Below are 24484 nucleotides of genomic sequence, written 5' to 3' on the forward strand. Positions count from 1 at the left end.
ATCAGATTGTGCGCCCTCAGTCCTTCCCTAGCTCGTCTTTGAATCTGGCATTATTCCTGACTTCGTTTAGAGCCTGGTGATGGATAAAGGGAGGACTGCTGGATTGTGAGGTCTATGGACACAGGAGTGATGCTTATTAGCCTGGCTGCTGAGTTAAGGCTTATTCCTGAAGCCCAGGGAACCCTGGGCTCTGGTCCAGCCTGGAGAGGTCAGTGTTTCCTGTTGAGGTGGGATGAGCATGACTTCTAGTGGCTTCTGGCACCCAACATCGAGCTACCCTTCTCTTAAGAGATTTCAGCTGCCTTAAAAAGGTCATCGTCCTTAGCCCCCAACCTCCACACCCCAGCCGGGAAGCTGTTCATCCTTTGCCCACACTCAGGCTTTATTTGCTTAGACACTCCAGCATCCCAGGAAGGCCTCACTGCAGCCAGACCCCCACACCAGCTAGTGGGAGGGGACAGGCCCCAGGAGGTGATACTCAGCCAGGTAGTTTTAACCTCTGCACCTTCCAGCCTTCACACAGACAGCCAGGCTGTAATTTCCTTCTTGACTTTAAAGTCTTGAGTCTAGTCCAACACACCAACCCATCGTACCTCCAAGCCTTTGCTCATGGCATCTCCTAAAGCTCTGCCTCCTCTCATGTGTGGAAGCCACCTGCTTATGTTGGAAAGAATGGATCTGGAGAGCAAACTTGGACTTAATCCTCTCTTCGTTATCTCCAAGTCACGTGGCCTTGGGCTGAAAACATAATCTTCGAGTCTCTTAGTAATTGAAATGGGTAAGCTTTTTTTTCCTTTGAGGTTTATGGATGTGTATGGGTGTGTTGCCTGTGTGTATAGTTGTGTTCTATGTGTGTACAGTGTCCATGGATGGCCAAAGAGGGTCTCAGAGCCCCTGGAACTATAGTTAACGGTTGTTGTTAGCTGTCATGAGGGTCAGGAATTGAACTGGGTTCCTTTGGAGAATTAGTCAGCTCTTCTCAGCAGCCACCTCTCTAGCCCCTGAGATGGGTTTCATGACATTCCCTCATATGTTATATGCATTTTAATCATGAGGCTCAGAGAAAGTTCCTGGCACATTTGGATATGTTTCATCAGATCAGCAAGAAAGCTGCTTCCTGAAGGGTCATTAACCTGGAGGTCACGGGCCTCTATAACCACTGATTCGGCCACTTTCTTAACTCAGACAAACATAGTGGTGACACTTGTAACCCTAGCTAAGAAGGCTGAGGTGGGAGGATCATAAGGGCAAAGCCTACCTGGGCTACACAGCAAAGTCTAAGGCCAGTCTATTTAAAACAAAACAAAACACCAAAGGAACAATGGGCTGAGGATGTGGTTCCAGGCACAACACTCACGTACCTAGCTTATGTTAGACCCTGGCTGTAAGTCTTTGTACGGAGAAAATAAAATCAAGATCTTCCTGGATTGGCTGTCTCCCCTGCCACAGTAGAGTGGCCGTCACCCTCCTTTGCATTTCTGAGGTTCGTTCACTCCTCCGTCACCTTCTACATCCTACGGATAGGACTCTTGACATTTGGGCCTTCACGCTGGGTGGTGACCAGAAGGTATGGCGAACTCCCATACCTCCACTTCCTTACAGAAGAGCAGCTGGCCTGGGCATATGCTCAGGAAACACTGGATGTGAGTAACTCTGAGGCCACTGAGCGTTAGAGTCCAGAATAGTCTCCATCTGGGCTCAGATTCTTGCTCTGCATCTTAGGAGTTCTGTTGTTCCAGAAAGTTCCTGGAAATCTTTAAAAATGGAATCTTTACCAGTAAATTTACCTCTGAGCGCTGTTACAGAGATCGAAGCCCAATGTCAAGAAGATGTTTGGCAGGGCACATCACGGTGACGAGGGTGATTTTCAAAGGCCCCACACAACGCATTCATTCATTCTTTTTATATTTATCACTAAAGCTGAATATAGTACATGTTACAGAATTTAGAAAGTACAGAACCATACCAATAATGCTACCTCCGAAGCAGTTTTTGCTTAGTTATTTAATATGATGCTACAGTTTCTGTGTGGCAGTAAGAGGACAATTTTTGAGAGTCTGTTCCCTCTGTCCATCATATGGGTTCTGAAGCTATGACTGAGGTCATTGAGCTTGGCAGCAAGCCCTTTTCCACTGAGCCAAAAGGGATCTTGTTATTACCCTATTACAAAATCTTCAGGAATTGTGATAAATATCATAAATACACAAGACTGTGCTTTAAGTGTTTATAAAAGCCAAAGTCATCCTTACCCTTCAAATTTGGGCAATGTTTTCATTTTGCCGTATTTTCTCAGATCTTATAAAAATTGTTAATCAGAATGAAAATAACAGATATTATCAAAAGCATTCCTGGTCTTCTGCCACCAAGGGTATCCCCTCCAGAACCAGCATTGTATATATGCTTTTTTTCCTCCATAGTTTTCTATTTTTATTACATGATCCATCAATGCGCAGAGGGTGACACTAGAACATAAGCTGAGCTGTATAGGGGTGGCACTCTCCTGCCCCAGTACTACTCAGCGGGCCTCACCCTGCTCAGTTTGTGTGATCAAACAAGGTCACCAGTGGGTAGCTGTCTTGGCAATTTTGTGGGTTTTTCTCTCTCCCACCCTTCTCTACCCTTTTTTCTTTCCACCCTTTCTACCCCATAACACTAGATAGGAGAGAAAAGGGGAAGAGAAGAAAGGAAAGAGATCCCTGAATAAAGCCAAGTGTAGGAAAGGAGATGCTATCGTTAGGCTACTTCCTGCTGATAGCGGGCATAGAGTTCCTTGGGGCAAGTTTGATCTTTTCTGTCAGGATATTCAATTTCTTCTTGTTGTTTCTTCTTTGCACATGACTACTTAACAAACCACAACCAACAGAAAACCCAACAACCAACCAACCAAGATCCACCCTGCCTCTCAGGGCCCTAGCATTTATTTAACCTCAGAAAAGTCCCTAAAATTCCAAATGTCACACAATGGCAGAAACTATCTGCAGCTGGAAAAATCCTGCCTCTGCTAGAGCATGAAGCAAAATTCGAACAGCAGCCCCACATCCCACATCTGGGATTAAAATGAAAATTACAATAGTTCTGTGTTTTTCAGAGAAACCAAAACTAGATGGCTCAGCAGTTAAGAACACTAACTGCTCTTCCCGAGGTCCTGAGTTCAATTCCCGGCAACCACATGTTGGCTCACAACCATCTGTAATGAGATTCGATGCCCTCTTCTGGTGTGCCTGAAGATAACATAAAATAAATAAATCTTAAAAAATAAAACAAAAACAAAAACCTGAGTAACAGGCTCACATTTATCTTTATTTTAAGAAAAGAGTGCACAGGGTATAGACAATATGTGTGATGTGTGTGGAACACACTGTTCTAAACATTCACTCTGTGTTCTGAAGGTGTGCCAATGGACTACAATCTAGTCTGTATATAGCACAGTACAACTACACACAACAGGGAGGCTGTTACATTGCTTCTCACTTTCTTCTGTTAACAGTGAGCATCCCTTGGAATGTTTCCATCAGCATGGACACACCCCACAGGGTTTTTCCTAGGATACACACATGAAGGTATGATTTCCCACATCTTGAGTTTTTCCAAGGACTCATCCTTTATGTGCTATTTCTATGATAAATATAGGGACATCCTGTATATCTAGGGTACAATCTGCCTTCCTCATCCACCAGACATGTCTGCATATATGTATCTATCACATCAGGCACTCAGAGTCAGGACCTTGAATGGGTTCTTCATGTGATCATGCATCAGTCCTGTGACATTTTTAAATACCCATCAGGAAACAGCATGTGAAGAGAATTGCCTGAGGTCACTTCACTGGAAGGGAAAACTGAGCATGTTAAAATAAATGCTGTGTCTTGAGACCGGGCTTCATGTAACCTAAGCTGGTCTCTTACTCATGAGGTCGCTGAGGATGACCTTGAGCTTGTTCTCCTCTTCCCCCTACCCGATGAGTGCTAAGTGTACCGGTGTGCACCATCACATCTGTTCGGGTGATGGTGGAGATGGAACCCAGAGTCTCATGAAAACCAGGCAAGGACTCTCCCAACTGAGCCACTGTCAGGTCCGAAAGAAATGGTGGGGGGCAGGGGACAAATGGCTAACTCAGGTACTTAGCACACCCAAGTGCTTCTGGCTTCCAGGCTCTCTCAGCACTGCAAGTACCTCTTACAGAGTCCTTGCTGGCAACCTCCCTCCTCTCAGCTCCCCTCACCCAGCCCCCTACCCTAAGCCTCTCTGTCCATGGACTTCTCATTCCTATATAACCCCGCTAGAGTGGACATGTGCTCTTCTGGCTCGCTCTCAGCTCCTGGTCCTCTGTCTTGGCCCTCTCTCCTCTCTGCTCTTTCTTCTCTTCCTCTTTCACTGTCTCCTGTCTCTCCTCTCATGGCCTAGTACAGTCCACTGGCCATTGGCTGTACTTTCCCTCATATCTACAATAAGAACTTTCCCCCCAGCCACACCTTGGAGTGGCCATGTCCTCCTTACATCTCTAACGCTAAGGCTAAGTTTCGAATACTCTCATGCTTAATTCTAATCTGGTATTCCTTCTGCCTCGTAACATCTGCTAGAACAGATGGTTTTCCCCAAACCAGATACCAAGACTCCAAGATCTCCCAGTGTCTGAGATGCTAGGAGGAGACCTGGACTTTTCCCTAGCCTCTATATTCTGGATCCTTAGTGGAAGAGCAAAGGTGTGAGACAAAGGAAAAGCTAGTGTTCCTGGCTGCTGGGCTCTCTTGGAGGCAAAGCCTCCCTCCTACTCCTTGGGAATTTTATTTCAAGTGTTCTTTATTCTCTGTGAAGTAGCGTCTCGTCTTACAGTCTGGTAGCTGCAAAGTAGGTGCAAGCTGAGCAGGTTTGGAGGCCAAGAAGGGAATCTTTTCATATAAAGAAACTCTTGTTACCATGGCAACCAGAGCCCACATCTCCTTTTCAGGAACAGGGGATACCATGTTTGCAGAGTCAGGGAAACCAGCAGCTAAGTTGTGCAAGAGAGGCAGCTCTGATATGATTAAGGGGAAAGGTGGGGAGGTGGGGAGGAGAGCATGTGGCCTTGGGGAGAATGGAATTGTTCATGTGCAGAGACAAAGGCTGAGAGGCTTCAAAATCACATGATGTTAAGGATGGAATATGTAATTAATCATCCTGTGCACTTTCAAATCCACTTGGGGTTGAACTAGAGAAGTGAGGTTGGAGCCTCAGGGTGAAGGGTAATAACAATGGTGGCCATGTTCCAAGTCCTCAATATTTCCCATGCGTCACTCTCTAAAGCAAGTCCATGTGCACCATGTATTGTGCCCGGTACCAGGTGATAGCTAGCCAGCCTTACTGCCTTTGCCAGGCCATGTAGCTGGTAATTGTTAGTGATGGTTTAAATCACTGTTTGTCTCTCCCGAAGTTCCTCTTCTAAATCACGGGGGAAAAAGAATGTCCTGAGAGCAGAGGCCATGACACGGATAAATTGCTGCTCTGGAAACGTCACGCTGCTGCTACTTTCTATATGATTCCATTTCCGCTTATCTCTTTCACACCCGCCACCGCTCCCAGCATGAAGCTGAGTTCAGCCAATGTTAATAGGCTCATTGTCCACACTGGCAAGCAGGAACACGCTTGCTTCTCAGCATGGAGAAGAACCTGGCTCACATCTTCTCACCGTCTTTGGTTGGTGCAAGGGACACCCAAAGCCTGTGGGACCGTAAAGACCCTATAGTCGAGGTTCTGAACTGCCCTATTCATCTCCCCAGACTCATTGGCAGAAAGGGGAGGAGAAAATGAGACTTCAGGGAAGCATAAAAGATGCCAAGCTGGCGAACATCCTCTGCTATAGGATATGGTGATAACAGTGCTTATAAAAACTGTCCTCTTGGGCTGGAGAAGTGGATCAGTGGGTAGGAATGCCTGCTGCTCAAGCATGAGGACCCAAGTTCAATCCCCAGTACCCATATAAAAAGCCAGGCACGGTGGTCACACGCCTGTAACCCTAGCATTGTAGCGATTACGGGAAGAGCGGGGCATCCCTAGGGCTTGTTGGTCATCAGCCAAGCTCTGGGATAAGCCAAAGACCCTGTCTCATGAGAATAAGGCAGTGAGTGGTAGGCCATGACATCATCATCATCCTTCATTTGCCTCTGCACAATAAGGTGCGTGCATACACCACACATGTGTATTCATATGACACACACTCTCACACACACACACACACTGAGGGACCGAAGTTCTTTGGGGTTGGAAGCCTTTGAGTTTCTAACATTCACATCTCTGTCAGTCAAGCACATAGATTCTTCTTTGCATCCCTAAGTTTTTCTTCCTAGGTTTTCCTGGGTGAATGGAAAACGTAGGGTTTGGGCTGGAGAGTTGGCTCAGTGGTTAGGAACACTGACTGTTCTTCAAAAGATCCCGAGTTCAATTCCCAGCAACCACATGGTGGCTCACAACCATCTGTAATAGGATCAAATAACCTCTTCTGGTGTGTCTAAAAACAGCTACAGTGTACTCACATAAAATAAATAAATCTTTAAAAAGAAAAAAAGAAAAGAAAACGTAGGGTTTGTGAAGCAAAGTAAAACCATACTGAAACTCCAAACTAATGATGTTACCTTGGTCAAACAGATAAAGTTAATTTGTTTTATTATCTAAAATACTTTCATTTTTTATTAGTGAGCCTCCTCTATATCCTGTCGTTAGAATACAGTTTGCACTTCACATTTAAGGCACATCTAAATTTAGACATTGATGTTTTGAAATTAGTAATCTGCACTAGGTGTGGTGACTACCACATACCTATAATCCCAGGACCCGTGAGGCCGAGTCAAGAAAACGGCTGAGGATTTGAGTGCTGGTATGAACTACAAAACAAATACCAGAAGAGCCAGCTGTGTAGCAGAATCTTGTCTTAAAAAAAAAAAAAGGATAAAGAAAGGGAGATTGCTGTGCCCAAGTTGTTCCAAGCATTTTTTAAAACTTCCCAAGGGGAGAAGGTAAAGACAATTGCTGAGAAAGCCTAGTGACATGGATGAGATCCCCAGAATCCACAGCCCACTTACAGGAGCAAAGAGAGAAGCAATTCTACAAAGTTGTCCTCTGACCTCTACACATGCACTGGCATGAGCTCCCACCTCACGCAATGGTGGTGGTGGTGGTGGTGATTTAGTCTTTTAAAAAGTTCTCCAGTGGTTGAACTGAACTTAAAATTAAATAGAGATGCATCAAATTAAATAAAATGAAGCTTTCCATTCCTCAGCTGCACAAACCACATCCCAAAGGCTGTGTGTGATACCTGTCATGGGAGTCACAGTACATGCAGACCCCCCTCCAAGCTGGATAGGAAACCTTCTAAACATAGGTCCAAACAAAGGAATAAAACACAGTCTTCTCAGATCTATGTATTTGGTGCCCTTTAGGCTGTGAACACTCCACACACAGTGACAGTGGCCCAGCCTTGCAGTGGGATGCCACATGTATAAAGAAGGTGTCTGTCCTGTCTATACTTGGGTTCAGTCAGTGGCTTTGAGAGCTAGGTTTCTCAGGTTCAAATCTTGTCCTCATTACTGCCCAGCCAGAGCAAAGTCTCTAGACCATTTGCTGAAAGTTACTGTGTCTGTTTACTTAATGGTGACACAGACCTGTTAAGGGGGTGCTCATTCAAGAGAGCTCTTGGAAGGTCTCTAGTCCATCTTCCATGTAAAACAGATGAAGGACAGATACATCTATGAAACACGTAGTAAGTGTTCAGTAGTTGATCTCTCTCACTTTGGATTTGAATCTAACTAACAAAGAATGTAAGGGGTGGAAGAGATTGAAACAATCATCTACTTACTGTACCAGTAAAATTACCAGAAATCAGGGGCCACACAGCAAGGCCATGACAAGAACCAACTGAGATCCCCATCTGCCCATGCTTAGCCTGGTGACCCCCATGGTGCCTCCCACCAGAGAATACTGACATTTTCAGGGAAAATTCCCAGATCTTGCAATCATACGAGTTGTTTCTTCCTAGGAGGGAGTTGGCTTTGGTTAACCTGGCCATATGGTTTGCTCTAGTTTTATTTACAGGTTCATGTGAGCAGAATACCTAGATAGCCATCGCAAAAACTCATTTTGCCAGTGCTATGGGCAGCCACCTGGTGCACTTATTGGAAGATGTATGACTGAGTGGGTGAATTCGTTTGTATTTTGATGTAGAATATATGGACACAAAACAAGCAGAGAGAGAACAGCTCACCATGAGAGAATGTGCTTCTTTTTCTGATGATCTTTCCTCACTGGCAAAGAATGAGCTCTATCTTTTTCTATCCTCTTAGCATCTCTTTTAGGTGAGGTTCTGCCCAGTGCCCGTGGCCAGCAAAAAGGATCAGGATGCTGCCCATGTGTAGCTTACAGAGCAGGGCTGTGTTGACCACGCTTTCTGTTGCTGTGGCACAAACATTTGAAAACAAATTAAGGGAGAAGTGATTGATCTGGGCTTACAGTTCCAGAGTGTCAACCTATCACTTCAGGGAGCATATGTCAGGGCAGAGCCATTTACCACACGGTGGTCAGGGAGCAGAGAGGGGGGAAGGGAGGGGGAAGGAGAAGGGAGAAGGGGGAGCAGGAAAGTAAGAAAAGGAGGGATAGAGGGAGGGAGGTAGGAAGAGGGAGAGAGAGAGAGAGAGAGAGAGAGAGAGAGAGAGAGAGAGAGAGCGCACATAGTTGCTCTCAGTGGCTTGCTCTCCTTTTCCATCTTAGTCTAAGCAGGTTCTCTGGTTCTCAGCCGATGGGATGATGCCACCCACACCACATGACAGATCCCTTTCCTTAGTGAATCCTCTTGGGCAATGTTCTCACACTTAGCTAAATAAAAGTTGCCATTTTAAATACGTTTTTATTTGTTTTGTGTGGGTGTGGTTGGGATGCTCAGAGGACAACTTGCAGGTATCTGTTCTCTCCTGTCCTACGGACCCCAGGTACCAAACTCAGGGTGTGAGCCATGGAAGCCAGCACCTTTATCTGATTTACTAATTTTCTAGATGCTTCTCTATCTGGTCAACATTAACCTTCACAGGGACAGATGCCATTATCAGCTCATGACCAAAATAACCAAGTCATCCTCTTGGCTCCATCTACAAAGAAGAGCCTCCAGAAGATTGAATTTGAATCCTTCAGGGTCTCTGGAAGACCTTCACAAGCTAGAATCTGGCCAGGGGCAAGCAAGGTCTGGAGGGAGGGAGGGAAGGACAGAAATCTGTGAGCTGGCCTTCAGCCACTTGCTGTTCTACTGCTAACCTCCACCCTGTCTACAAAACTGCCTGTAAATAGTTTATGACAAATATTGTTAATGTGCTGTGCGCTTCTAGCCCCCAGTGGCTCTCAGAGAACTCAGCTGTCCTCAGTTGGTTTTGTTTGGGGAGAGGTAGTGTGAATTTTTGTGTGCTTTGGTTTTAGAATAATGAAAAACAAGAAGTTTTATCTGTTATGACAACACATATGGGAGCACTCTGGCTCCACTACAGGCCCAGGGTAACCAAATGTCATATTGATTCACCTTTACCACATAGCGAGACTTATTAAGTTTGTAAAGGGGTCACCAGAGGCTCAGAGGGGGTTGGTGACCTTCCCCAGTAGCTGGAAGGACACTCCAACCACTAGTCCCAAGTATAAACTCTGATTTCTGTGGAGAATTGCATCCAGAAGTCCCCCCACCCTTTCTATTCTCCTCTATGCCCCCCCCACTCTTGAACCCAACAAAAGGCTTTGCACAATCCAGGCCTGCTCAGTCTCTAAGCTCTCACTGTAACCTCAAGGCTACTCCTGCAGGTTAAGTGCTCAGAAGCAGAAGTACAGGCAGCTGCTGGCTTGGCTTGCTGCTGTCATGGGTACTTCAAATACTTCCCCGTGTTTCTAACCATGTTTCTAGCAGTGACACATGCCACACTTCCCACAAGGTTCTTTCTGTAAGCCAAATCTCATTTCTCAGCCCTCCTTCCAACTCTTACCCTGTCTCCTCCCCAGCACGAAAACTTCATCCCTCTTGCGTTTGACTTTATTACACACCCATGATTTTCTCAGCATCTCAGGTTGAGCCACTGGCCATAGGTGCCTTGGATTGTAGCCGGTGCCTGACACACACAGCTGTTAATTCAAAGGAGGAGACCCAACAGTCCCCTTACTGAATTTGCTCCAATGTTGGGAAGGCCATTGGGGTCTCAGTTTCTCTTTTAGTGTCCAGACTCCTCACCACTGCCTCTCTAATATCTCTCCCTTAAGATGTCTACCTGAAACCGTGGGCCTCAATGACACAAGATAAACCAGAGTCCTAGTTCCTCAGACTTTCTGTAGGCTTTGCTGTTGTTTTGAGACTGGGCCTCACTATGTAGCTAAGGATGGTCTTAAGCTTGAAATCCTCCTGCCTCTGCCTCTGAAGAAGTGGAATTACAGATGTGCACCACTGCACTTGGGTTCTTCTGCAAGTTTGGTTATTTTACTTTCTGAGGAAGGGTCCTTCTACGTAGCACAGGCTGACTTGAAATTCATTTTCTCCTTTCAGCCTCTTGGGTGCTAGGATCATAGGCTTATGCTCTTCTTAGCTTCCTTTGTACTTTGTCCCTCTTGTGTTCTGAGTCCCCTTGGTGACACCTTCCTCTGGAACCTTCTCCTCAGTGTCTCTGCCTGTCCCATCTGGGCTTCTTGGGCTTCCGATTGGGACTGGACTGCAAAGGCAGCCTCGCAGCTGTCTGGGGCTGCTTTCTCCCGTTCTTTCCTAAGCAGTTTCCCCATGGACTGACATTTTAAATCTCAGGTCGTCAAGACTTGGCAGCAGAAGCCTCTACCTGCTGAGCTCTCTCTTCCATCTGGCATTGCTTTCTCTTTAGTGCTACAAAATGGTCCAGGCATCTTAATGGTACAAAGCAGATTGACGGGAAGGCAGATGCTTATTTGTTTGTTTGTCTGTTTTTCAAATACACTTTATTGAAGAAAAAAAAAAGGAACCCAATTTGAAATGGGAACTGTGGGACTGGGCAAAGTGTTGGTGACACAGAGGAAACACTGTGCTGTCCTGAAGCCGATTCGAACAGAGACCATGGTAGAGCTCGAGGTAGCACAGAAATTCAAGATCACAAAAAACCAGCTTCTTTTCTGCATCCAGCAGTGGGACAATAAGTGTAAAACGTAGTCCACAGTTCTCGAGTGCAGCCAATTTCAATAAACTGGTGATGATTTTTTGAGGTGGGGGTGGGGGAGCTGGCAGTTTCCACTCTGTGCTTCTATTCCGTCAGACAATCAGCAGACACTGGGCTGAGCATCCTGGAAAACCCACCTGGGATCTGCCCTCTAGGACTTTCTGGTCTAGGGAAGATAATCTGCATCTTTACACATGGGAAAGTGGTTGTGCATAACAAGAGAAAAAGATGACACCAAAGTGAGCTGAACCCCCTAGGCCCCAACATGGTTTTACACAAACACACTTGGACATATGACCAGATGGATACAGCCTTAACCACACGCTAACATGAGACACAGCTCCCCACCCCAGCCACCAACCCAAACCCTCCCTTCTGCTCCTCTCCCTGCATATGCAGAATTATTGAAAGCCACACTGGAGTACTGGTTTTGTTGCTGTGGGAACCAGAATTCTGCAAAATTATGCAATCTTCACTCGTGCACATCTGAATTCTCGCTCTGAGTGTTACAGTCACTGTGCAGTTTGTGCTTTGAATTCTGAGTCGTTGCCCCATCCAGGTCAAGCTGAGCAGCAAAGGATGGAGTTGGTGAAGACTTGCGATTAAAACCTGATTCCCTTCTGCCAGCGTCATGGAGAGGCCTAGAGAGAAAGAGCTGTGTCTACAAGGGTGATGCCCTGGGACTTCCCTGGACCCTAGACAGGAGAGTGGTCACGGAGACCCAGAGTGAGACAATTGAAGAGAGGCTATGACTTTGAGAAAAGCTATGGTATTCAGATAAGAAACAGTCTGCTCAAGGGACTTCACAGGGAGCGAGCCAGGGGGACATGCTTTTCCTCTCCTTCTTCCCTGTCAGCTCTGTTGTAGCTCCCGTAGCCTGATCCCACAGAAATCCAAAGCCCTAGCAGATGCTGAGGTCAGCCTCCTGGGACAGAGTGGCTATCGCATGGATTTTTATCACTTGGGTCTCCCTTCTGATCTGTACAATGGGACTGCTAACAATACAGCACACTGTGCTGCTGTGAGTGAGTGGGTCACATGCAGTGTGCAAAGACCCGGAGCAGGTCCTAAGAGAACATTAGCTTCTTGGTGCCTGAAAGAACTATGTAGCTCAGCGGTTCCCACACAGTTTGAGAATTTCTTCTACCCTGAGGGGAGCGAAGGAACCAAGGCCGAGGACCACATTTTTCCACAAGCCTCAGCAGGCCCCTGTCATCAGAGCATTCTGTAGCCCTCATGCTGGAGGGCTTACCCACCCTGCTTGGTTCATTTCAGGTCTCCCAACTCCAGCCCCCCCTGGCCAGCACAGAAACGGCAGCACTCCAAATATGCCCTTGGACCCAGGTAAGCAAACCATGTTCCAGGCACTACAACTTTCTGGGACCAAGTAGACTGGGGTAACAGGGATCAGTGGACTTTCAGATGCCAAAGAAGTCCTCTGACTCTCAAGGTCACATCTTCTTCCTGGTCCAGGGATTCAGGTTCCACCAATAGGCTCTCTTTGAGAGTTTCATGTGTGCCAACGATGCTGAAGGGATTTGTGCAGAGGAAGCTAGAGTTTGTGTATGGGGGGGGGCATCATGAACACTGCTGGCCCAGTCTTCCATTTGCTCTCCATGTGTTTATTGAGGCCCTACTCTGTGCACAACTGTGAGAGAACAGTGGGGTGCATTCTGGGGAGCAGAAACGGACAGGTCATTCCTATAGAAAGGTAACTGGGACCTAAGAAAAGTTCCTAAAGGAAGGTCATCCACTACCACTGCAATTGCAGGTATTGTCACTGTTGTACCCTATAGGATAGTGCCTTTAGTGCAGCCCAGGGATCAGGGAAGGGACTTTTGGTTCAATAGGGCCCCTGAGCCAGGACCTTGCCTTTCTATTACAAAAGGTTCCAATGGAGACAGGGGCACCAGAGAGGGGATTGTGGGATCCAGCCTCTGATCTAAGCCTCACTACACTCCGGAGCCATTCCTGAGCCTCACCTTTTCTCTCAATTGAATGCCTGGGTGAGGCCTTGAAGTTCCCTGATCCTTCCATGAGGCAACCTACCAGCAGGAAGGCCCGAGGACCAAGGCTGGGAGGGGTGTTGTCCAAGGTCATGAGACAGGGTAGGGTGCTCATCTGACCCTGGTGTGGGAGCAAAGATCTGATGAAGTCTCAGCTTGCTTTTGACCCTTCCAGAGGAGCGGCTGGGGATTCGCCTGGTGAACGGGAGCAGTCGCTGCAGCGGATCTGTGGAGGTTCTTCTAGAGTCCTGGGAGCCTGTGTGTGAAACATCCTGGAATGGGGTTGCTACTGAGGCTGTGTGCGACGCGCTGGGCTGCGGTGATTCGGGAAAGGTTACCTACCTGATGCCACTCACCGCCGAGCTTCCACCAGGAGCCACTTCTGGGAACACTAGCAGCGCCGGGAATATGACGTGGACGCGGGTACCAACTGTGAGATGCAGCGAAGCCAATTGGCAGCTCTGCAAGGTGGAGGACCATGAGTGCAGGAACGACAGGCGGCTGGTGTGGGTCACCTGTGCAGGTACATGTGGCTGCCCCCTAACTATCCTACACCTCAGGTTTTGAACATTGCAGCCAAACTTTGGTCTCCAGACTTCCACCCCCAGCCTCCCAATTCATGCAAACTCATTGTTCCACATTGTTGCCCTCATCACATTAGGTCATTTCCAGATCTGAGTGTGGCTTCTGAATGTGGCCTGCAGACTCCTCCCCTGCTAGGTTTCCGGAGCATCTGCTCAGCTCCCTTTATTCCTCTTTCCTAACCCAGTCTTTGTGTATTCGTTGCCTCCTTCCTGATTGGGACGTGTATGTCCAGCCTTCCCTCCAGGTAGATAATTTGCCACGTTCCGAGGTTGCCTTTGACTAAGGCTTGGTGGCCAAGACCTACACTCAAGGCCACGCCTACACGGTCTTTAGTCCTTCCTCCTACATTTCAAGTTCCTCCCACAGTATCTCAAAACCACGCCCACCGATTGGGGCCTCAGTTTAGAAGGGACTCTAAAACCCTCCAGGTTACAGCCATTCCCCCAGAGTCCAGTGTCCCACTCTTTCAGCCTCCACTCCTAACAACCTAAAACCCTCCCACCCGCAGAGAACCAGGCTGTGCGGTTAGTGGATGGTGGCAGCCGCTGCGCTGGCCGCGTGGAGATGCTAGAGCACGGTGAATGGGGAACAGTGTGCGACGACACGTGGGACCTGAAGGATGCACACGTAGTGTGTAAGCAGCTGAATTGCGGCTGGGCAGTGAAGGCACTGGCCGGCTTGCACTTTACCCCAGGCCAAGGACCCATTCACCGTGACCAAATAAACTGCTCTGGGTCCGAGGCCTACCTGTGGGACTGCCCGGGGCGGCCCGGAGACCAGTACTGCGGTCACAAGGAGGACGCAGGAGTGATGTGCTCAGGTCAGTGAGCCTGGAGGACAGGAAATGTTTACCAGGGGTTCGGTTTGGCCTGTGCTTCTTGTATATATCCACAAAAATGGCGGATGTTAGTAAAGTGATCATAGCAACTCCCCAGAGGCAGTCCACGCTTTGAGCAGCCAGGATCTAGAGAGGGCCTGAGCAGGTGGGGTGTACAAAGGGGTCACAGACGCAGAAAAGAAAACACACGAGACTTGGCTGGGTTCTTCTCTGCATTGACGTTCTAGGTTGGCAGGGATTTGGGCCCAGAACACTCTAGCCTGACTCCATTTCCCGCCCACAGAGCACCAGTCCTGGCGCCTGACTGGAGGGGTTGACTCCTGCGAAGGGCAAGTGGAAGTGTATTTCCGGGGTGTCTGGAGCACCGTGTGTGACAGCGAGTGGTACCCATCTGAGGCCAAAGTGCTCTGTCGGTCCTTGGGTTGCGGATCAGAAGTGGATCGGCCCAGGGGGCTGCCACATTCCCTGGCAGGTAGAATGTACTACTCTTGTGAAGGAGAGGAGCTCACCCTCAGCGCCTGTTCCTGGAGGTTCAACAACTCCAACCTGTGCAGCCAGTCGCTGGCAGCCAGGGTTGTCTGCTCAGGTATTCCTTCCCCAGCCCCTCCACCACTAGATTTAGTCCACAAATTTTGTCTCTGCCTACGGCTGGCATATACTGGCCCAAGAAAGACCACTGAACTTACCGCACTTACCACGCACAGGCAGACATTAACTAATCGATCAGGATGCTTTTCTTTGTTTTGTTTTGTTTTTTTCTGCAATATGGTCAGCTCAGACCCAAACTCATGGGTTAAGAACTTATCAAGGAAGTCATTATTATGTGCTAAGTAATTGGTCCCCGTTTATTGGAATTGGTCCAGTAGGTGAAGCCAACTTGTTATCCCACGGATGGTGATTGCGGGAAAAATCAGATTAGGAAACACGGATATTAATAACACGTGAGACGGCAGCTGGAGCTATAAATCCCAAGCCAGGCACTGCCAAGCTCTCAGTAGCTTGTTTCAGTTTAGCCTTATACCCACTGTACGGGCTGGCTTCTATTGCCCTTCATCAACTCTAAGACACAGCATTGGTGTCTCATAGACCATAAAGACAAAGAAAGGCACTAGGGAAGTGTAGCTCAGTGGTAGACTACTTGACTGGTTAGCGTGCGTGAAGCCCTGGGTTCAAACCTCAACACCTCAAGGAAGGAAAGAAGAGAGGAAAGAAACACCTAAAATTCTAATATGTTTGGTGTGGTGAAAGAAACTAAAAATAAATCTTGTCCAAACTGTTGACATGTGTCACACCTAGTGAGGCCATTGTTCCAGTTGCAGAGGCATTATAGTGTGAACCAGAGGTTCCCACCTGTGAGAACACAGTGTTAGCCTCCCTGTGGAGTTCAGCCCCCTGACTCTGAGCTCCAGCTCCGCTGTTTACCAGCCAGGACTGAGACAGTTCCTCAACTTCTGTGACTTCAGACTAAATGATGCTTCTTCAGGTAGTTGGAGGCTGGGACGCTACAGCTAATGGGCTATGTAAGCTCCTACCCTAGGAAGCCATTAGAAGGGGGGCGTGACTATGCTAATGAGGACAAAGCTCCCTGGCTCCTGAGGTCCCAAACCTCAAACTGAAAGTTGAGTGGAGAAAGGACAAACTCAGCAGAAGTTTACGCAGGAAGAAGAAATGGTTCTACCATCCCCATTCTAACTGAGGTATTGCCTGCCAGGTTTCCAGGAGATCCTCACAGATGGCAACCTGGGCAGTTTCTGTACCTGTATGCCTCCCAAAATACCCTATTCTTCTAGGGCACTTGTCTGTCTTGTTCAGTTTCTAGGTACATAGTAGGTACTCAGTAAACCCACTAAGTGAATGTGTGGTACTTTCCAACAGGCTCCCAGAGACATCCCAATCTGTCCACTTCTGAGGTGCCTTCCAGAGTTCCGGTCAGCATAGGTGAGTGTGACTTTTCCCGGCAGTGCAGGTGTGCATGTGGGTTCATACACTCATGGCTGACTGCCTGGGAACAGACTGATGGAGTTTTCTTTCTGAGACCCCCAATCCCATGAATAAACTAGTCCCCCGGGGGACATTCTTCCATATAGGACCACAGCCATATAGGACCTATGTGAGCAACACACACACACACACACACACACACACACACACACACACATACACATACACACACACACACACACACACACACACACACACACACACCACTTCCCTGAGCCAGAAAGGTCACTTGGGTCCAACACTCCTGGCCTGACCAGATGGTGGGGTATCAAGACCACCAGTCAGTGTGAGCAAGGTTTAGAGCGTGGGGTCTACTGCCCTCCTGCATTATTTCCCAAGCCTTTCTGCCTCCTGAATCAACTGAGCAGAGCCTCTCTACTGTCCAATGCCAAGGAGCAAGCTGGGGTTCAGAGGTTAGGGTGATTGCAACCCTGCAGGTCAGCGATACAACCTTAAACTCTTCCAGACCTGTGCTAGGTCTGTCTGCCAGATGTGTGTGGCATGGCCAGCAGCAGGGCTGACTCCTGGGGCTTATGTCCCAGCTGTGTGTGCTAGCTGTTTGTCATCATGTCTCTGAGCATCAGGTTCCTTGAGTTTGGGAGATGGCGATCAAGACATCTTTCTAAGGATACTGCTTCCGAAGTCATTTCATCTTACACTAACACCAGTTAGTTTTCTAATACTTAGATCTATAAGAGCCATATGGTTTCCCACTGTCCAGATCACTCGTATCCCACCTCAGACCCTCAATATGGTCAGAACAGGGCTTGGAGGAGAGACTGAAGGACCAGAGTCCTGCCTGTGACCCTGACTATGGATAAAGAGCATCAGCAGGGGTGAGGTGCTGGGAGCTACCCAGGCTATGGAATGAGGCTGGCAGGACCTGTAGCTCCTATGTACCCTTTTGGAGTCAGGCTGAAGAATCAAACCTACTCCAAAATGCAAAGAAAGATACAGCCTCTAGGGGCCATGTGTGGGCCCATTGTCACCAGTTCACTTAGCCGCAGGGGGTCCTGAGGTCCACAACCCAAAGCCCTCACAACTCAACAACCACCCACATTGCTCTGGCTACTAAATCTACCTTCCCTTCCTAGCCCAAACCACCCTGTCAGCAGCCAGAAAGAAAAGGGAAGAAAATGAGGACCGAGCATTGTATTTTCCCCTGGGGAAGCAGACACAGACAGCCAAAGCATGTGGCCCAACTTGTCGATCTTCCCACTTGGCAGAGCCTCCAGGCCTGCGATAATGCCATCATGTTGTGACCTTAGGATATAATGCCCGACACACAGTGGTACTAAATAATTGTCTTCTTAACAAACAGTAGTGCTGAAGGAGGGGTGGGTAGTGGGGGTATGAGGGAGTTGGGGGGGATGTTGGCTAGTAGCCAGAGGGAAATTTTCTGGCAGTAAATGCTTTTAGTCAATTACTCATTTAATACACACTTACAGAGCACTTACCATGTATGAGGCACTTAAAAGCCAAGATGGAAAGGTTTGAATAAGAGAAGGGAGGAAGACAATCATGGGAAGGAAAGTGTATCAGCTCATGGGATAGAAGGCCAAGGAAAGGTGTGAAGGGAGCCCACATCCGTTTCTTTTTCTGCCTAAATTGGACTTCCTGTTTCTAGAATCTTCTGTGCCGGTGAGTGTGAAGGATAAGGACTCTCAAAAGCTGACACTTCTCATTCCCTGTATTGTCCTGGGAAGTCTCCTCCTTGTCTCCCTCATCGTCATAGCTTTTCTTCTCTTGAGAGCCAAAGGACAATACGGTAGGTGTGATGTTCCCAGGACCACCCAGCTCGGGCCTAGGGAAAACCTCTTGATGCTGGGAAGGATTTTCCCAGCATGCCCAGTCGAGCCTACCAGCAGGGGCTTTTTGGGAGAAGCAGACTCTGTGTTTGTATTGGGTGTGGGTGAAACAAATGTGTCCTTAAACTCGGAACCCGAAAGGCTGGGAGACAGAAACAATACAAATGATGCATAGGCTCTCTGCCTCCCTTCCCTCAGCCCTCCCTGCTGCAGTGAACCACCAGCAACTGTCCACTGCCAACCAAGCAGTGACCAATAACTACCATCCTGTCCCTATCACCATTGCCAAAGAAGGTAGGATGTCATTCATGGGGAAGGCAGGGGAAGGACAGGGAGGGTATACTCTGGAGGGTCACCAGCACTGAGGCTGAAGTGGCACCAGCAGGAGAGGAGCCCAGGCCAGACTGTGAACAGTCTGTGTTGCCTTGAGCAATTCATGGCCTTTGGCTTAGCAGACAAGTGACCTTCTAGCTCAGTCTTGCATCAACTCTGGGGTCTTGAGTTCTGGACAAATGCAAGTGTCTGAGGTGTTGGTTCCCAGAAGAAAGGTTGACTTCAATCACTGGCGAGTAGATTTGTGATGCCCCTTCTCAAGATGCTTCCCAACCAGGTACCCAACAGAGTTTTCCCAGAACAAGGGCTGGGGATATGACTATGTTGGTCATACAGATTAATGCACACAGGTCTTGGGGATCTAATACCCAGTATCATGTAACCCAGACATTACTCCTGTAATGCCAGAACTTTGGAGGTAGAGGCAGGAGGATCAGAAGTTCATGGTCATCTTGAGTTTGAGGCTAACACAAGCTACCTAAAAAAAACCTTTTAATTTTATTTCATTTACTCTGAGTAAAGAATTAGAACTGGAGAGATAGCTCAGTTGGTTAAAGTGCTGACCTTGCAAACATGAAGACCTGAATTCAATCCCCAGTATCTTTGCAAAAGCCGAGCATGGTGGCATGAGGCTATAATCCTAGTGCGGGAGAGGCTGAGATGAGATGTCTGGGGCTTGCTGGCCAGCCAGTCTAGCCTTTGTGGCAAGCTCTAGGAACTAGTAAGAGAACCTATAGAAATGTGGTGCAGGGCATGGTGACCTTCAAGGCCAGCTCTATTGGCATAGAGAAAGTATACACAGTGAGACCCTTATCTAAGACAAATAAAGCAAGGTGCCTATCTCCTGGGACTGACCTACACACATACACACACACACACTCACACACACACACACAGAGAGAGAGAGAGAGAGAGAGAGAGAGAGAGAGAGAGAGAGAGAGAGAGAGAGAGAGAGAGTCACTCGCCCTTTAGGATACATAATTTGCCTCTAAAGAATTTGAGTTCTGTCTCATTACATTTTTTTTAAACAAAATCGGTCACTAGCTACTCTGCTCCCTGTCCCTGCTACTGGGCTCTCGGCCCTTCTCCTTAAGCCTTCTGCCCATCTCAGGGCTGTGCTCTGTCCCCCAACCCTCTGCTCTCTCCTCAGCTCCTACGCTGTTCATCCAGCCCCGGGTCCCTGAGGACTCGGACTCCAGTTCTGACTCCGACTATGAGCATTATGACTTCAGCTCCCAGCCACCTGTGGCCCTGACCACCTTCTACAGTGAGTGCTGGGCTGGCCTCAGAGGTTTGAGACCTGCAGGAGGGCATCTGCTGGTGCTCACAGGACTTTCACAGGACTCCCTGATGCTCCTTTGTATTGATTCTGAATGGTCCTAAAGTAAAACTTTCAATGTGCCTTTTGATCGTGGAGAGGTGTCTGTTCACAGGAGTGTCTCCTGTGCTGTCTTTGGCTGGGTAAGGTCTCAGAACCATTACCAGGCCTAGATGCCTGAGACCGTGCAAACTCTCCAAGGGTCCAGGTGAGACAGAGTTCAGGCAGATCCTTATACATTCATCATCACCAAACCATGCCTCACTCTGGCCTGCCCAGCTCCCTCCACTGCCATGCCAGCTCAAGCCTGCTAGTCAGTTTGTCTAGTTCTCCCACTGCCTGCTGGGAACAGGACCAGGGAAGATGGCACTTGCATCAGGGGCTTGGGAATGCTGGAGGTCAGACGAGGCCAGAGTCTTGCACCACTGTGGATCTACTTGGAGCATACCCTTGAGCCCCACTTATATCTACCGTACCATCAAGTTAGGACCAGAGTTCTGCCATGTGTGTCAGAAACCCTCCAAATACCAGAGTCCTGAAGTTTGTGAGAACCCCAGATTTCTTTGATGCTGCTGTGAACTCCCTAGGATCTTGCCTTTACCTACATGATGTAGAATGAGTCATTGCCATATCCACAGAACAGAACAAGGACATCCTTCACTTCCATCCTTCACGAAGACCACAAGCCTGCTGGCTCTAACAGGGGCGGGACAGGGAGACTCCACCTAGGTAGCTGAGGGTTAGGCAGGGAAGACTGGACACGAGGCTATAGCCTATATCTCCACCCTACCTGCTGACTTGGGCACTCTGGGATATGAAGGATCCACCTCCCCTGGCCTGTGGGTGGGTGTTTGGTAACCACTCAGATACTGTGGGACATCTGATCCCAAGTGTATAAGGTGCCATGTTGTGTCCCAATAGAAATGACATTGGAACTCAAAAATCACTGTCAGATTTCAAAGAGTTGACCCACATTCTTAAGACTCAACTTAACCCTGATCCTGAGACATAAAACTACACAGGATACAATATTTTGGACCATGCGGTGTCTCCTTAACCCCAAGAAGTGCCTCCTAAGGCAAATACCAGTCCATTTCTGGAGCAACCAGAACATAAAGGCTCAGAGTTGGTAAGACTCTTATTCAGAGCATCCGTGGTGCAGGGCAGGGTGTAGGGGTATAGGACAGTAGGTTTCTGGCCAGAAATCACCTGTCTAAACACTGACTCATGGTAGACCTGAGATACTCTAGAATCTAGATGAAAATCTAGGTGAAAGTTGATCCCTGCCCGTTTCAGGGTTTTCCCTCCTGCAGGCTCCTGGTATAGGCGATGGAACCTGTATCACTCCAACCCTACCCTGCTTCCTACAGATTCCCAGAGACACCGGGTCACAGAGGAGGAGGCTCAGCAGAACAGGTTTCAGATGCCACCCTTGGAGGAAGGTGAGTTCAGAGGGGGCAGATCTTGGATAAGGGAAGCAGGGTATCAACCTTGCCTCAAAATTTAGTAGCTAAACTCATCTTAGGATACATTAGCAGGAACTTCCCTCAACTAGTGTCTTGGGCCTAAACATTCTCATAGGTAGTAAGTTCCATTGGGAACCTAATTGAAAGCTCTCTTGCTTCCTTGCTTTTATTTTCCTGGCCTAGGATTTGAAGAATTGCATGTTTCCCACATCCCAGCTGCTGACCCCAGACCCTGTGTGGCGAATGTCCCCTCTCTGGGCTCTCAGTACCACACGAGGAGCAACAGTGATTCTAGCACATCCTCAGAGGGTTACTGCAATGATCCCAGCAGCAAGCCACCTCCCTGGGACTCCCAGGAGTTTTCCGAGAAGAGACCTCTCACAGGGCAGCTCTCCAGCTTGGAGCTGGCTGGCTCTCAGGCAGTGTTCTCAGGTAACTGGGTGTTCTTCCAAGTTCCCGACCCTGTGTCTAACCTACCCCTACGAGGCATAGAGCCAAACCCTCAGCTGCTGGCTGGCTGTGTGACCTCGGACAAGTCTCCTCCCCTCTCCGGGCCTTCATTTCCTCGTTTGTCCAGCTTCAGACTTGGCTCTCCTGAGTCTTCAAGGTTTCTAGCTCTGGTAGTTTATGCACTGCCTGGATCCTGGCAGAGAGTAACTAGCTCGTGTCTTCAGCAGGGGCCTCAGCCGATGACAGCTCCAGCACCTCATCCGGAGAGTGGTACCAGAACTTCCAGCCACCACCCCAGAATCCTCCAGCAGAACATTTTGAATGTCCAGGTAGCTGGGGTAGGGCACAGAGGATGTGGGTAGGATGGAGAAATATTCGGAAGTTTCTGTAAGAGGAAATGAGCTTACTGTCAATGGAGGCATTTAAGCAGAAGCTGCTCACTGGCCACACAGGGGAGGTATCGGTAGTAGTAAAGCTGCCAGCACGCACTCGTACACCATGCGCCAGCCTGGGAATCTCAGCTCTGTACTAGACAAGGCTCTGACTGGAGACAGCAGTAAACAAAAGGATAAGATGATTTCAGATGCTGCCTCAGGAACTGGGGTAGGAGATGGACACTTTCACTCTGTCCCCTGGCGTGGTGGCAGGGGTAACCACTGTGCGCTTACTGACTGGATTCTCTTGTCCCCCACAGGACCCCCTGACTTCCAAGCAGACTCCATTGATGATGATGAGGAGGACTACGATGACATTGGAGCAGCCTAGCCTGGGTCCCCGAGGCTCCTGGGTGATCCCTCCCTCTGCTCTCCTGCGCTACCATCAACTTCTTAGAGGCTGAGGCCCCTAGCAGAGATGGAAGGGTGGGCTTTCTCCCAGCTCCTCATCCTCCACCCATTGATTAACCTGCAGGAGCCTGAAACAGAAGGCATGGCCAATGAGCAGGGCCAGGCCACTTCTTGGTAGTGGTGGAGGACCATTGGAAACCGTGTGGCCTTATCTCGCTCCATGTCAATTACTTTGATCCTAAGTCTCAGGACGCTGCTGAGGGGCTGAGCAGCTCACCCGCTGCTGAAATACAGGCCCTGGGCCAGGGGCTGCCATTATCACTCAGGAAGCCAGTGGTGCCTCAGTGCAACCCGGGGCCTTTAAACAGAGTGGCAGCTGCTTTAGCATGGGCCTCCCTTGGTACCGTCAGCTAAGAGTAACCAAGACAAATACATGCTTCCTTCCAGAGGCAGGCCAAGGCCAGTCCTGTCGACCAGAGGACTCTGAGTCCACCACAGGCACTGGCTGGACTCCTCTCTCTATTTCTGGACAACTCAACATTATCTAATTCCTTCGGGTTTATAGAGGGTCCCTGCCCTGCCTGAGTCAGGAGCTGGGCAGCCTGGTTGGGACAAGAATGCAGGGACGTGTCCTAGAGAGCACCAAAAGCTCTGAGTCCCCGCAGATCCCCTTGGGTTGACAAGAACACTTTGGGTGAGTGTGGTTATTGCAGCTGAGACCTTAAACAGGTCCTCATGACAGCCTCGGAGAACTGGAGGGTCCCAGCCAGGTTACAGTGGCCTACCCTGAGTTCCAAAGATTAAACGATTACTGAGTAAAAACTAGATGTGTCTTGACAGTTCCTTAAACTCAGTGCTGTGTGTGTGTGTGGGGGGTGTGTGTGTGTGTGTGTGGGTGTGGTGTGTGTGTGTGTGATGTGTGTGTGTGGTGTGTGTGTGTGTGGTGTGTGTATGTGTGCATATGTGGGTGTGTATGTGGTGTGTGTGTGTGTGGTGTGAGGGGGTGTGTGTGGTATGTGTGTGTGTGGTGTGAGGGGGTGTGGTGTGTGTGTGTGGGTGGATGGGTGGTGTGTGTGTGTGTGTGTGTGGTGTGTGTGTGTGGGTGTGTGTGGTGTGTGTGTGTGTGGTGTGTGTGTGTGCAGTGTGTGTGTGGCATGTGTGTGGGGGTGGTGTGTGTGTGGGGGGATATGGTGTGTGTATGGTGTGTGGTGTGTATGCAGTGTGTGTGTGGTGTGGGGGGGATATGGTGTGTGTGGGGATATGGTGTGTGTGTGGTGTGTGCGCATACATGTGATAACATATGTTTCCTCAGGTGTAGAGGAGTCCAAGTCCTTATTGTGGAATGTTCTGGAGGTTCCAATAAGAATCAGGAATATGACACCACGCACATGGCAACATGCACCTTTGTACTCTGGCAACCCACGTTCAGTCCTGAGGGACATCTAGACACATACACACCTTAAAGCTGTTCCCTGATGAATAAGAGATGGGTATCCTGAGGGTGGCTGGGGACCTGGGCATGCTTCATCTCCCCCAACCCCACCACCTGTCTTAGGAGATGACCCCAGAGTTCCAGTGCCCCCATAAAATACTCTCAGGAGGGAAGTGGCCCGACAGCAGCCACCTTCCCTTGACACTGTTGGTAGGAGCCCAGTGTGCACTATGCCAGGGATCCGTGCTAGCTGCGAGCACAGGATGGTGTTTGTACCCAGTCGACTTTAGCCTT

General features: G+C 48.8%; 1 protein-coding gene across 2 annotated transcripts in view; it reads left to right on the plus strand.

Annotated features, from left to right (window-relative positions):
- Positions 1-23549, plus strand: part of CD6 (CD6 molecule) — a gene marked incomplete at its 5' end in the record, with an annotated part of 38404 nt that extends 14855 nt beyond the window's left edge. Inside the window, 12 exons of one of the 2 annotated variants that reach the window (XM_080911566.1) lie at positions 12444-12512; positions 13350-13697; positions 14268-14579; positions 14881-15183; positions 16473-16535; positions 18226-18366; positions 18605-18700; positions 19890-20006; positions 21428-21499; positions 21707-21955; positions 22201-22302; positions 22668-23549. In XM_080911566.1, the coding sequence (XP_080767692.1) occupies positions 12444-12512; positions 13350-13697; positions 14268-14579; positions 14881-15183; positions 16473-16535; positions 18226-18366; positions 18605-18700; positions 19890-20006; positions 21428-21499; positions 21707-21955; positions 22201-22302; positions 22668-22738 (1943 nt within the window). In that variant the 3' untranslated portion in view covers positions 22739-23549. The remainder of the gene's footprint in view (positions 1-12443; positions 12513-13349; positions 13698-14267; positions 14580-14880; positions 15184-16472; positions 16536-18225; positions 18367-18604; positions 18701-19889; positions 20007-21427; positions 21500-21706; positions 21956-22200; positions 22303-22667) is intronic. The other variant, XM_080911567.1, reaches the window with a different exon arrangement.
- Between the last annotated feature and the right edge of the window lie 935 nt (positions 23550-24484).

This window comes from Micromys minutus (assembly GCF_963924665.1).
Source record: "Micromys minutus genome assembly, chromosome: 2".
Lineage (NCBI taxonomy): Eukaryota > Metazoa > Chordata > Mammalia > Rodentia > Muridae > Micromys > Micromys minutus.